General features: G+C 45.8%; 1 protein-coding gene across 1 annotated transcript in view; it reads right to left on the bottom strand.

Moving 5' to 3' along the window:
* Positions 1-681: 681 nt before the first annotated feature.
* Positions 682-14,256, bottom strand: part of DDAH1 (dimethylarginine dimethylaminohydrolase 1) — a 121,328-nt gene continuing 107,753 nt past the window's right edge. The window contains exons 5-6 of the mRNA XM_080916332.1: positions 5,926-6,069; positions 682-3,373 (exon numbers count right to left, since the gene is read on the bottom strand). Coding sequence (XP_080772458.1) covers positions 3,257-3,373; positions 5,926-6,069 — 261 coding nt within the window. The 3' untranslated portion in view covers positions 682-3,256. The remainder of the gene's footprint in view (positions 3,374-5,925; positions 6,070-14,256) is intronic.

Genomic DNA, 14,256 nt, shown 5'->3' with positions numbered 1-14,256 from the left:
GGATACGCACGTGGCACCTTGCACGTTTGGACATCAGAGGACAGCTTGTGGGAATCTAGGGTTTGAGTTCTGGTTGTGAGGCTTTTGTGGTAAAAGCCTTTAGCTGCTGAGCTTTTTTTGGTATCCCCATCCCCATCTTTACACTTCAGATAGAATTTTTGTATTGCTTGGGTTTTATTTTTACAGCGAACAGTTATTGTCTTTTTAATAAAACAGGGCTTTTTCAGATTATAAAAAGTTACTGGGATACAAAAACCTCATAAAGAATAACCTTCATATTTCCTTTAAAACTCTTACTGCAAAACAAATGGGAACAAAATTCACTTTGAAGCAATCTTACTTCTGTGCATTCCCTGTAAGTAGAGACGGGCTCCTTAGACACTTTCCTGTGAGAAAATCATGCACACATGTGCTCTTTCCTCTCCCCTGCTCCCCTCCGTCTCCCTTACCACTTCCCATCAGGAACAAAGAAAGAAAAACCATTCAGCTTGGCCCCGAATGGGATGTTGTGATGTGCCAACTAGGTAGCATGGTAGAAGAAGAACTAGACAGACACCACTGGGCACCGTACAACTCACATTTTATTCTGTCTTGACTGGTGTACATTAGGAGTGGGCAGCTGGAAACTAGCGTCAGGGCAGAACTCCTCTGGACTAATGGGTCATGGGAGATATGGCTGGCTTTGGCACACAGACTGGATAACCATACGTTGGCTGAAAGTTGGAAGGCAGGATGGTTAAAAAAAAAAAAAGCACAAACCTACCACCGCACAGAAACTATGTCTGAATTCTGTAGCGTGTTAGGGAGTAACATGCAACCCTACATAGGCCACGCTGTGAGGCTACAATTTATCTCATTTTCCCTTCCTAGGGACACAGAGATGAGGGCCTTAGTATTCGGTTCCTAGGAGCATTCTAGAGCCATTAGCACACTGTGGAGAGAGACCTGCCACCGACTCCTACAGCAACCCACCGGTTAAAGACACAATGCTAACTAAACAATGCATTCCTTCTGGCTCACCTCTTTACTAGACCAACTCCTGTCTACCCACTCATTCTAACCCTACCTACATACTCAGTTAAAGACTTATCGAGTCTTTAAAATGTCAAGAAGCATTTTTGTTCGTCTTCCCATCTTTGTGAGACCCAAAGGGAACTTGGGTAATGACATCTTTCCCTTTCAGAGATAACTTTACGCTGGCGAGAACATCACAGGAGCAATGCTGCATGCATTTTGAGAGTTTTCCCTGCATCACACAGGAAATCCAAAGGGCAGGATAAGATGGGGAAGAGGCAGTGAGTGGTTCTCATCAATTTCTCAAGACAAATAAGTAAAGGGGGACACAAAGAAAAGGGGAATTGGAAAACCACCTTGGGTACAAGGAACTGTCACCATGAGAAAAAAAATCTATTCACTTGTAATTGACTAAACTAACAGAGGACAGTTCTGTAACCAGGATGATAGAAGGGACGTCAGTGACAATGACAGGCTGGTACCTGTACAGTGGGCTCTTTTTTTCTGCGGTTGATTTGGAGATGGTCACTTCTCAAAATTCGAGTTTTGTTTTTTCTAGTGTAGGGTCAAATTTAACTCCCAAAGGCAACCATAACTGCTGAGAACAATTTTTCTTTATTAATTTAGGCAATTGGCTCACATTCACTTGCCCCGGAAAAGACTATTCAGCCATGATACATTGTGAGACATGATAATCATCAGGATATGGTTCATTCACAGGGTCTACAGAATTAGAGATCTGCACGTGATATGAGTCTAAAGATAGATAGCAAGGAAGAGATGGAGATTTCATCAAAGAAATTGCCAAGCAAGAGAACAGTGGTAAGGGATGTCCTGATTTCTCACTTCTGTCTGCTGAAAGGAATGCAATGAAGGCCAGTCTCTCTTGCCTTCATTATAAGAAACACTGATCACAAGGAGGGGTGAGGAGGGATGGAGCCGACATAGTCTCTGTCTCCCCAACTTTAAAGATCAAATGACAAACTGCAGGCTATATAGCAAAGGTAGAAGTGACCAGAAGTTTGATGACATGCCTGGCTGGGTCACCGTGCCTTGTAAAGTACCATGCCCCTGGCCTGTTTGAGCTTTTTAAGAAGGAATGCTCTCTTCCTTTGCTGTGGATTGTTCTCTGTGAGACCTGTGACAGCTGAAAGTTGTGTAATTTGGAGTTGAATTCCACAGTAAACATTCATGAATGTTTCAAAGGAGACTCATGCATTATTTGAGGTTGACTTTAGGAGCCATTTCCTGATTGTGTTCCTTAGGCCTTGGGTGGAGTCAGTCCTGGCTCTCACCAGACCATCAACAATCATTTAATGATTCTAAGGGGGTAGAGACAGGGTGAGTCAGAAGGAAGCTGAAAAAAGAGCAGGTGGTAGAGTTGAGAAAAACTCCCTTCTGTGCTCCTCCTATAGGACCAGTAGTGAGGCAAAAATCATGGCATGCAACTCAGTTTTGCTAAAATGTACCCATGGGGTGTTTCTAGCCTTCTTTATCTAACATCCTGTATCAATCACCTGAGGCCGAATTTACCTTCCTAGGTGTGGTAATGGGAACCCTGTGCCTCTGTGAGGTTCCTGTTCCTCGGCCAGTCACTCTGACTTGCTGCTGGTGGTCGGAGATGTATCTGTGAGGCAGAGAAGAGGAGGAGGAGGAGGAGGAGGAGGAGGAGGAGGAGGAGGACCTTCAGGAAAGCATCCAGAATGCAAGACCTTAGATTTATCCAAGCTCAAGGTGATTACGAAAGAAGCAGGGAAGGCCAAAGAAAGACCTGGAAGAAAAGTTCTTAGAGGTGAGAGAGGGGAATGGGAAGAATCCATGTTCTCGGGAATTTCACAGGAACCAAACATGACTCATGATATAGAGAAAGAAAGTCCCTTGCTTATCTGGCTGGCCAGGAAGACAGTCTTCAGAATGCCCTACAGCTAAATTATTCCCACACTAACAACACAAACACTTCAGTGAGTACTTCCACACTATCAACCACATCCCAACGATTTGGTTGTTCTGTTTTTCCTAGGTTGTGTAATTCATTTAGTAAATGTGCAGGTTAGGTACCACTGTGAAGAAAAGGAGGGTGTGGGAAATGAGGTGATTAACAATGGAATTAGTTTTTCTTTCTTGTAAACAAGAGTTAGTAGCACAGTGGCACAGTAGATTGTCAAAGGAAACAGGAGGAAGGGTACAGAGCCATCAGCCTTGCCTCGGCCACTTGCTGGCCACAGGGGAGGGACTTTTCGGCTCAGGATTCTATCTTCTTGTTAATAAAAACGGAGCAGCAGGTAAGCAGGCCATCCACCTTCTCCATCTCTGAATTGCTCACAGGGATCAGAAGATGGTCTTTGAGTTTCTCATAAACCTGTGAGGTAGCAGAAGCCAAGAAGGAAAAGAGTGTTACATCCTGGCCTAGTCAATCACCTTCAGTGACAATCAATCCACTTCATGTACCTGTGCTTTTCAGTCATTTAGGCCCAAGGTGCACATGTCCACAGACCCACCCCAGAGCTGGCCACAAGTGGTTGACCTCCTGTTTTATACGTTAACTTCCAAGTGAAGGATGAATCTCCAGTGTGACTGTTGCTGGAGTTGTCTGCCACTGTCTTTCCTGAATCCAGTGCTAATCAAACCCCATGGCTGTGTATTCTGTCTGAACGTCCCTGCCTTCCCTTCCCTTGGATGCGCTCCTAACTACACTTTTGTGTTCCTTTCCTGACCAACTCTACTAGGAAAATGAGACAGAATGTAAGTTAAGTGCGTGCTGCCGGACACTCTGGGTTTAAATTGTAGGTGTGAATTTTATAGCATCTTTCAACTGTAATGGAATGTATGTGTCAAAACATTCAATTAACTGTCCACAGACTCCCCCCACCCCGTGATCAAAAACACACTTAAAACAAAACAAAATTACTTGAAAATGCTGCTTAAAAACAACCCGGCCTGATTCTTTCGGAAACACTGCGTTCCTTAAAACTCTGAACACTGGCTGGGGAGCAGGGGCCAGCTGGGCTCCGAATTCAGGCCTGTCAACTTACTACCGACATTTCAGCGAAGTGACCTTCTAAGTTCTTCACTTCACTGGAAGGCTGGGCTACTACTAAGGGAGGGCTGTTACAGGGACTAAAGATGAGGCTTAGGAAGCGCTCAGCACAGCCTGGCCCAGAAAGACCCTTGGCAAACAAGGGTGTTACTGATGTTATTCTACTGCTGATGGACACAGGGCTGAACTGAGAGGCAGTTAATGATATTCCGTTGCTAGGCGACCAATGAGGCTGCGGAGGCATGAAGTCCTCAGAGTGAGGTCTGTGGACCTGCAGCTTGTTCATGTTGTGAGTCTAGGCTGGGAGCCCAGGAACCTGTATTGTTAACAACCCTGGCACAGAGGAGTGTACGGTCCATTGTTCATCTAGGAGCTTCTGTTGTCTTTGTGTCGGCTCCGGAGTCCTACATTTCCTTCAGGTTCACACTTCTGTTAGGGTGAGAACAGAATTACCTCTGAATTCCCCAGCTCCCCTTTCAGGTGCTAACAGAGCAGCCACGATACAGAATAAGCCTCGTCTAGTACTGTCTGTGTGAAGAGCAGGGCGAGGGTGGGGAAAGAAAAACGATGTGAGCAGGAAAGTGACTGCTTTGTGGGCAGGGCGACTCCAGAGTAGAAAAAGCTGGGCATGGTGAGGGATATGTGTTGAGATTCTGTAAACCCCACCCCTCAATTACCTGGCAGCAGGCAGGTACCTCTGCCCCAGTGACCTGACACTATTAAGGGGGCTGCTTGCCCCCTCCTCTCTCTCTTGCAGCCTTGCTCTCCCTCCCCTACCCTTCCTTTTCTTCTTCCCTTCCCCACCTTTCCCTCCACGTGCTCATGACCGGCCTCTACTCCCCTCTCTCTCTCTTTCTCTGCCTCTACTACCCTCTTAACTCTCCCATGACCTGAATAAACTCTATTCTGTACTATACCATTGTGTGGCTGGTCCCTTGGGGGAAGGGATTTCCAACATGGGTCCCCCCCAGAGGCATCTCCCTTGCCCCCAGGCCTCCCCGCACCTCCATGAGCCATATCCCCCCACTCTCTTCATCCTTCTCCTAACATTGGTGCCGAGACCCGGGACATCTTTCCACAACATTGGTGCCCCGGGACTTTTCCTTTCAGTGACTTTTCCTTTCAATATGTGTGACCCTAAGCACTGGAGCAGTGGAGACCTGTGATGTGATCCCTGGGGTTGCTAAGGACCCAGCCTAGTACACTTGGTAAATTCTAGGCCTGGGAGAGACCCTGTCACAAACGAAGAAACAAACAAATACCCAAAACCACCACCACCACCACCACCACCACCACCCAAAACCCTAACCCAAACAAAACAGAACAAAAATCCCTAAAAGGTGCCTGAGAAAACATCAAATATTGTCTTCAGGATTTCACGTGCATGGGCACGTTTTCTCTCTCTGTACCCATGGTAGCTCACGAAGGATGCACAGGGGAAAGAGGTGAGCTCTTTCTTTTTTCACTTTTAGGTTTTGGAGACAGAGTCTTGTGTGGCCCAGGCTGATCTTGAACTCACTGTATAGCTGAGGTCAGGTTTGAACTTTTTAATCCTCTGCCTCTCAAGAGAGAGGATGACAGGTCACCCTGCTGGTGCTCGGTGCTGAGGTTTCCCACTCGGGGCTTTGCGCTTGGGAAACCAACATTCTGACCATTAGCTACCCCCACAGCCCTTGGAGTTCTTGTGTGAGAAACCCAACTAGTAGGCAGCACCGCCCCAGCCACTGTGTGTGAATGAGAGAGGAAAAGTCAATCAACAATCCTTTTCTCAAGCAGGGTTTTGGTTTGTACAGCAAAAGGATGTCCCCTTTTTAACCATTCCATCATGAGAAGGTTCCCATGGAGGTTAGCTGCAGGACAGATGGTATTTTTACCTTTGCACTTTCTGGGTACTCTTCTGGGGTTCGGTGCAGCAAGACGTGCCCTTTGCTGGGGATGTTTAGGTATATACAGTTGGCAGCCATGTCGTCAGGTACAGTGAGCTTGTCATAACGATGGTCACTCATCTGCTGCATGATCTATAAAAACAAACAAAGCAGGCTGAAGGGGAGCCTCCCACACTCACAGGGAGGAACAGTAGGGTGGGACACAGATCTGTAAAGACGGCCTTAGACTGCCCTGCATCTCAGGCTCCTGATGTCCCTTCTAGTCTCTCAGAGCCAGAAGAAGAAAGCCCGACCTCGTCCTCTTAAAGCTTGTGTTTGCCTCTTTTACCTGTAATCTGGCTTATGCACCTAAGACAGGCCAGCAGAGCCTAAAACAGCTGGGTGCAGAAATCTGGCTGGGAGTTTGATAATATTCTTGGCTGAGAAAACATGGCTGCCCCAGTCTTAGGAAAGAGAGAGTATTACAGCCATCAGAAGGGTTAGTCAGAGGTGCTCATGAGCATGAACAAACACACACCGTCTGATCTTCTGTGGGTATTAAGGTCAAGGTCCAAATTTCCAAGAGACCAGTTGAAAGAAGGTAGTTATAGTCCAGCATGACTAGAATGAGGCGCCAGCATACACATTTGATACGTGTCAAATCTCAAACCTTCCATTTTAATGTGTTATTAGCATATACAATAATGGATTCACAACAGCGTTTCTATACATTACATCACGTCTTGATTGTATTTGCCTCTCCCCAGTAACTTTTCCCTGCTCTTTCCGCTCCTGACCTCGTTCTCTTCCCAGCAAGCCTGCCTTCTACTTTCACATCTTTTTATTTTTTTGACAAGTCAGGTTTCCTTAGCCTATGTCTGCATTTGAAATGTCTCCATGTTTTCTTCTAGTAGTTATGAAGTTGCAGGTCTTATGATGAGGTCTTTGATCCATTTTGAGATTTAAAGCAATTCTGCACTACTGAAAAGATCTCTCTCTCTCTCTCTCTCTCTCTCTCTCCCCCCCCCCCCTCTCTCACTCAGCCAGCTTTCTTAACCTCCACAGCTGAGACAGCACCAAGGATTCCTAGAGAGAGGCCCAGTGACTGGAGACAGCAAAGAGATCCTCAAAACGTAGGATGTAATGGCCACTGTTCCCCATTCAAGCCTAGACACATTAAAACAACAAGCAAACAAACAAACAAACCACAGAAAATCCATTATGCTTAATGACTTAATTCCCCAAGCACTGGGGAGGAGCATGAGCAGGTTTTGGCACAATACACTGAGGTGGGGTCCTCCCAGCACAATACACTGAGGTGGGGTCCTTCCACCATGATTAAATACCAGACAACAGCCTGTCTGGTTTGCAGCTTAAGTCTCAGTAAATAGATGACTCAGTGTATTCTCTATTTCCAGAGAAAGACCACAGAGAAAGGCTAGACCACAAAGCTGAGGTGTCACTAGGATCTCTCCACTTGAGCCAGATGGGCAGATCTACCACCTGTGTATCTGACTTACAGGTGCCCAAGGGTGATAGTGGGGGTGGGGTGAGGGGGTGGGGGTGGGGTGAGGGGGTGGGATGGGGGTGGGTGGGCAGAAGTTATCACTGCTCACTCCTTGTTTACCAGTGAGGGAACACATTAAGTCTCCAAAGTAGTGGAGTTGGGAAAGTGCCTATAGGAGACCAGACTTCCTCCCCTCCCCCACTGGCTTCCTCTCCTTCTCTGGTCCTTACTTAGGTTTTCTTCAGTCAATTATGGCAGTTCTTTGAAATTCTAATCTGTTTTTCCTCACTCTTTTCTTAATCACCTTTTCCAGAGCTTTATTCAGTAGAGCTTCTGAGGGGGCATTCCAGAAATTACTGGCGTAAAGGCTGGTAGCCAAGTCAGAATAGTTTGAAGATTGTTTCATTTTTTCTTTCATTACTGGGAAAAAAATGAATTATAATTTTCCTAATGGGGGAATAATTTAATGCTGAAGATATATGAAGCAATTTACTGATAAGTTCTACTGAGAGTTTCCTCTTAAAACAAATTCCTTAACAGATTACCAGCACTACCTCAGAGAACCCTTCCAATTAATTTATCCAGGCCTCCTTGGTATCATTTTGTGGCAAATTATAAACCGTGCTGTAAGAATGACTTTTAATAATGAACCGGCCACATGTGGAACTGTGAACAGTGCTGCTTATTCTGGACATGAAGAATTTCCGCCATGTTAGCTGAGGACCAGGTTCCCCTTCCTGTCAGAGTGTTCATTTTCATTGCAGTGTGCTGTTATTGACTGGTGAGATGGTTTGCCATTCACTTACAGCTTCGTGCAGGATACACACACACACACACACACACACACACACACACACACAAACGACACAGTGAATTTGTTGTTCAGGGGAGGAAGGTGCAGGAATCACAGCTCTTCATGGTGTTCACCTGTGTGTGTGTGTGTGTGTGTGTGTGTGTGTATGTGTGTGTGTGTGTTTGTGTGTGTGTATGCATGTATATGTGTGTGCATGTGTGTATGTATTTGTGTGTGTATGCATGTATATGTGTGTGTATGTATTTGTGTGTATATTCATGTATATGTGTGAGTGTGCATGTGTGTATGTATTTGTGTGTGCATGTGTGTGTGTGTGTGTGTGTATGTGTGTACTACCAAAAGCATGAACTTAGACTGGGCACCCTGGCAGGGCAACACTTCAAAGGGCCCAGGCTCCCAGAGAACAGGCAGAGGTGAGGGTAGCCAGTGGCTTTCTCTCGTCACACTCAGCCTTGGGAAGGATGAGCATGCTCTTAAGCATCCTGAGAATGTGACTCTGGGCTCACCGTGTCCCTGCATTTCCTTTTTCTTAAGAAGGACAGAGGAAGCGCTGTGCTCCAGAGATCTTGGTAAAGGACTGAACTTCCTGCTTGCCACAGCACCCAGCACCAAACGGGAAGCAGAAAGCACCTAAACTCTCTCTCTCTGTGCGTCACCAAATCCCTCCAGGAGCAGATTCCTCTGTATCTCTAGGGGCCTCAGGCTGAACTGGGAAAAATCTACCTACACGCCACGCTATCCAGCCTGTGGGGGTAAGATCTGCAAAGGCGCACTGCATTCCAAATGCTGTTTCTGACTGATGTCAGTGGAATTACTATTCTGCTTTGAGCAACTAAATTAGAAAGACGATAATTGGGATTGGGTACTATTAATGTCTGGACCACCTCAATAGGCTTCACGGGGTGCCACCAGGACCAAACCAACAGATTCACAGATACTCTAAGTGCTGCCTCCAGGAGGTGACCATCTGTAATTCAAGTGATGCCAAGCATGGGAAGGGTGGAGCCTACCTCTCTGTTATCACAGGCACCTTCTTAACAGTCCCAGAGAGAAAGGGGCTTTGGCCACAGCAGCACCCTTGGGACTCTCTCAAAGCTGCTGTCTTGGAGGGACTGGCCTGGCTCCCCCGAGTGGAGTTGCCACGGAGCAGTGGGAACCAGTGGGAACGTGCTGGCTCTCAGCCCGACACAATATGCATAGCCAGTCACATTAGCTAGGCATTTCCGGCAGTTTCCCACATTTCTGGGAATTTTCTCATTGAAAGGATTGGAAGGCAGCCCCATTCTTCTGCTTCTTACTCATGCCTTCTTTGTATTACAGCAATTACATTAAAAAAAAAAAAATCCTGGGCTGTGTGCTTGGACAGAACAACTTGAGGCTTAATTGGTCAAATACGGAGGCAAAGAGATAAAGAAGGCATTTAGAGATGGTTAGGAAATATTCCAAGCACAATTTTGGCTTGCTCATAATTGATCTTCTTGTGATCTCTCTCTCTCTCTCTCTCTCTCTCTCTCTCTCTCTCTCTCTCTCTCTCTCTCTCCATATATATATATATATATATATTTATACACACACACACACACACACACACACACACACATGTATGTATGTATGTACCCATCTTAACACACGACAGTGAAATCAATATTAAAAGCAACTAATTATAGAGTCCACTGAGAGATACGGGACACACGCGCAATCACTTCTCATTGCTACTAGGTCCCTGAACAAGTCTTCATGGATTTATCATGCATCAGGGGTTTATTGAAAGCCTGGCACTATGTAGCCGGCTCCAAGTCCCGGCAATCCTTTCAGGGCTCAGCCAGCATCACTCTGGATAATATTATAAATCGCTAACATGGTCTCTCATCTCGTGGGCTCTCGCAGATGAGCTTCAGATGAACGAGTCCCGAGAGCCACGTCTCTCACTCAGTAAATGACTGTACTGGGATCCAAGGCGGAGCAAGCACTGTACTGCAGAGCTACGTCCCTTGTCTGCAGCTGTGAGGCTTGCTTGTTTGTTTCTTTTTGACACAGGCTCTCCTCTCGTAGCTCTGGCTGTTCTACTCACGGTGACCTGACCGCATCTGTCACACAAGTGCTGGGAATAAAGGTGCGTGATACCATGCTTGGCTTGGATGTGTGTTATTTTGTTTTAACTATTATTATTTTTTTAGTTAGGGTTTCTCTGTGTAGTCCTGGCAGTTCTGCAACTCACTCTGTAGGCCAGACATCAGCTTACCTCTGCCTCCCAAGTGCTGGGGTTAAGGACATGTACCATTGCCACCGGGACTCAGATGTATGTTATTTTTTATTTATTTTATATATTTGAGTATACTGCAGCTGTCTTCAGACACACCAGAAGAGGGCATCAGATCCCATTACAGATGGTTGTGAGCCACCGTGTGGTTGCTGGGACTTGAACTCAGGACCTCTGGAAGAGCAGTCGGTACTCTTAACCACTGAGCCATCTCTCCAGCCCACAGATTAAATGAAAAATAGTATGTTTAATTTATTCTTTGAGGATTTCATATTAATATACAATGCATTTTGATTACTCGTCTCCACACACCTTTCCACCCTTTCCTCAACACACTTCTCTTCCAGGAACTCTCCTTATCTGCGCAGGGCTGCTGGCTGGCCGGATCTCCTACAGGCAGCCACAACTCTGTGTCCAGAAGACAGCACTCCACAGCGCTGGTCTCCAGCTCCCTTAGAGCTCTCTTTACTCCCTCTTCACTGTTCCTGAGCCTTGGTGGGGGTGGTGGTATGAGCGACACCCATAGGGCTGTGCTCTCACAATCGCTGCTTCATTGTTCCATTGTATCACTGTCAGAACCTCTAACAGTTCTGCCTTAGCTGTGGCTAAGTTGTGAAATGAAGCTTCTCTGAAGAATGCAGACATTAGCACCTCCTTTCTGCTTTCATGGGCACAGACAAAGCAACTTACAGAAAAGAGGGGTTGGATTTTGGCTCACAGCTTAAGGAATCAGTCGGCTAAGTCACAGAAGGCAAGGTACAGGGAGCTCTGCCTGGTTGTAATCAAAGGCAGGCAGCGGGAGGAGGTGAGTGCTGGTACTTAACCCTGGTCTCCTGTGTACACAGTCTGAGACCTCATCCCATTAGTCAGCGCCTCCCACGTTCAGGGTGGGTTTTCCTGCTCTGTTAAACCTTTCTGGAAGCCCTCTCAGAGATGCATCCAGACATTCGTTTCCATGGTGATTCTAAATCCTACTAGGTTGACAAGATTAACTGTCCCAGTAACCTAAATCCCACCATAAAAGGTTTAATCTCTCGGGTTTTGGAGGCAGCTGATCTTCACGCATCTTTCTTGGTCAGGGAGAAATGGAAAACATTGAACTTGTACTGATGGGTGTGACATTCTCTTCCTCTTCTCAATTCCTTTCTCACATCGACCCTGTGTATGTGGGTGATGTCATCTCTCTATGCGGTGATGTTATCTCTCTCGTTACGTGAAAGTAGGACAGTTGCAGAGAAATTCAGTAATATGTCCAGGGTCACTCACTCCACAGGCTAAATCTAGCTCCAGGCCTGGGTGTGTCTGACTTCCATGCCTACCTTCATCCTGACGTGCCAAACTACCATCTTACCACCCAAAAGGCTAGCCTCACGGTTCATAGGATAAATTTTCCTATAGAATTGTCTTGCCATTTGTATATTGGTAGAAGGTTTGTGTGCAAATGCATTCTATACACACCCTGGTCTTTGACGCCATCTGAGTTTGTGTCTGGCCTTATGTGGTTTGGTTTGTTTGAAACTATTTTGTTTTTAAGGAAAAGAGAGAGTAGAGCCCTTGGGTGGGGAGAAGTGAAGGGCATTATGGTTTCTAGAGCGGAGAGGAGCTGGTGCCAAGGTCAGAAATGGCAAAGAGCCAGACCCTATTTACAATGATGTCCTGGATTAATTTGGCCACTGTGCCCCACTGTTGGCGGAGTTTAGCCTGCCTGTCCGTGGAAGGCTTGTCTGGAGGATAGGGATAAGTCTGTGCTCACAGAAAGCATTCTAAATTATTTTTTTCTAGATCATGGTAAAGAAAATCATCAGTGGGATTCCCAACTACATAACTTGGACTAATTTTGACCCCAGCAGCTGGGAAGAGACTCAAAGTACTTGCTTAGCCCTGTATCTTTGGAAGTATCATATCCACGCTTGCTCTACGGATGAGCAGCATACAGTTCTTTAAAGCCACCGATGCTCTCCTCCGGAAATTAAATTTTATGACTGATTCTCATAAATCCTTTTGTTGGATTTGTGAAGCTTATGCATTTGAGGAAGTGACAGGTTAGAAGGTGTCTGTGTAGGCGCTGATTGACAGTTTTGTTTATGCTAATGTGTAACACCAATGAAACAAAGAAGACATTTACCGGGATTTTGTTTGGGGGATGGGTGTGTGCTCTCTGATGAACTGCACAGTTGTTAGAATACTGGAAGGGCATCTCATCGTTTCTCGATCCATGTTATGGTTAAACACATCACAGTTTTAAGTTCTCCTTTCCCCCCTTGAAGTAGGGTCTGGGTATGTGGCTGAGGCGAGCCTTGTACAGAAGCTGTACCACCACCCCTGCATTCACACACCTTTAAATGTAACCCGAGGTGGTCGGATTTCCTCTCCTTACATTAGACAGAAGGTCCTTAAGTTGCAGGTCAGACCGCACATGGGGTAGTGTGTAACTGAAGGCGGGAGGGTCATTTACTATTTAGCAACAACGACAGGTTTTCAAAAGTGCTGCAGCTAAAAGTTAATTCAAAATCAAACGTGTGATGTGTCCAGGCTGTTTCTGGCAATGCGTGGCCATATTGTATTATGTGACTTCACTGTAGCCTGGAACGGGAACAGTGTGGGCCCTACACCACACCTGCTGTCACCGCCTGCAGTGCCCACCAAGGCATCTCGAAACACCTCAGCCAAGAGCTGCAACAACCGTGTGCTATCAACTGCGATCTTTACACTGCTTGCAACGCTTTCTGCTATTAGAAGAACACAAAGTCTTCGTTAGAGGAAAACGATGCCTTTCTACCATTTTGCAGAATGTTAAGTACTGAATTATTTTAGCTTGGGCTTGCATTGTGTTAGACAAATAGGCACGCCCATCTTGTCAGAGTGCAAAATTGCTTTGTCCTTTAGTTACTCGTAAAATACATATTTTCCAAAGAACTTTTAATATTTTCTTCAAAAATAATTTTCTATCCATAAGTGTTTGATTTGTACACCTATTTCATATACCTATATACCCAGGGCTGTGTACAAACTTGTCAGATGAAGTCATGGGTAGAAAGGCTCAGAAGTCCTGATCTAGGTGGTCTGGAAAACAAGTCAGATCCTGACTCCGAACACTTGCTGATTCCCATGGGGACCGTCCCCTTCTCCCCTGTCAATCATGAGCTGCCTCAGGACATCACCATTACACACCGACAACACTCACCAGTGACCTCAAGAACAGCCAATGGCAAGATCCAGCAAGGCAACCAGGAAGTTAGAAGTTCTGACTATTTACTACCTTTGGTTGTAATTTGTTTAATTCTAAGTACAACAATTTAACTTTGGAAAAATGTGTGGGTATTCTGTCTGCATGTTTGCCTGTGTACCATGTATGTCCATCCTCAAATTGATTAAGATCCCTGATAGGATATTGCTTGCTGTTTAGGCAAACAGCTGCTATCATACTCTTAGCAAGAAACCCAAACCCCCACTACGATAAATATCTCCGATTAACGAGAAGAGAAGCTTCAGAGTCTCGTTCCACGCTTCCCCACCCCCAACCAGGTTGAACATTACCTAGGTGCGCTACAGATCTGAAATCAGAGGAATAGACTTGCTCTCTCAATCTGGCCTTCAGCAGCATTAGACAGAGAATGGGGAAGAGATATTTGGAACATCCGGAAAAGTGATTTCATTGTATAGAAAACCAAGACTAAAACCCTTGAGACACAGGCAGGATTTGAAACTGTAAGGACGGCTTCACAGAAGCTCAGTGTGGAGAATCTGTGTGGGAAACAC

Source organism: Micromys minutus (assembly GCF_963924665.1).
Source record: "Micromys minutus genome assembly, chromosome: 4".
NCBI classification, from domain to species: Eukaryota; Metazoa; Chordata; class Mammalia; order Rodentia; family Muridae; genus Micromys; species Micromys minutus.
This window is presented reverse-complemented; position numbering and strand designations above follow the sequence as displayed.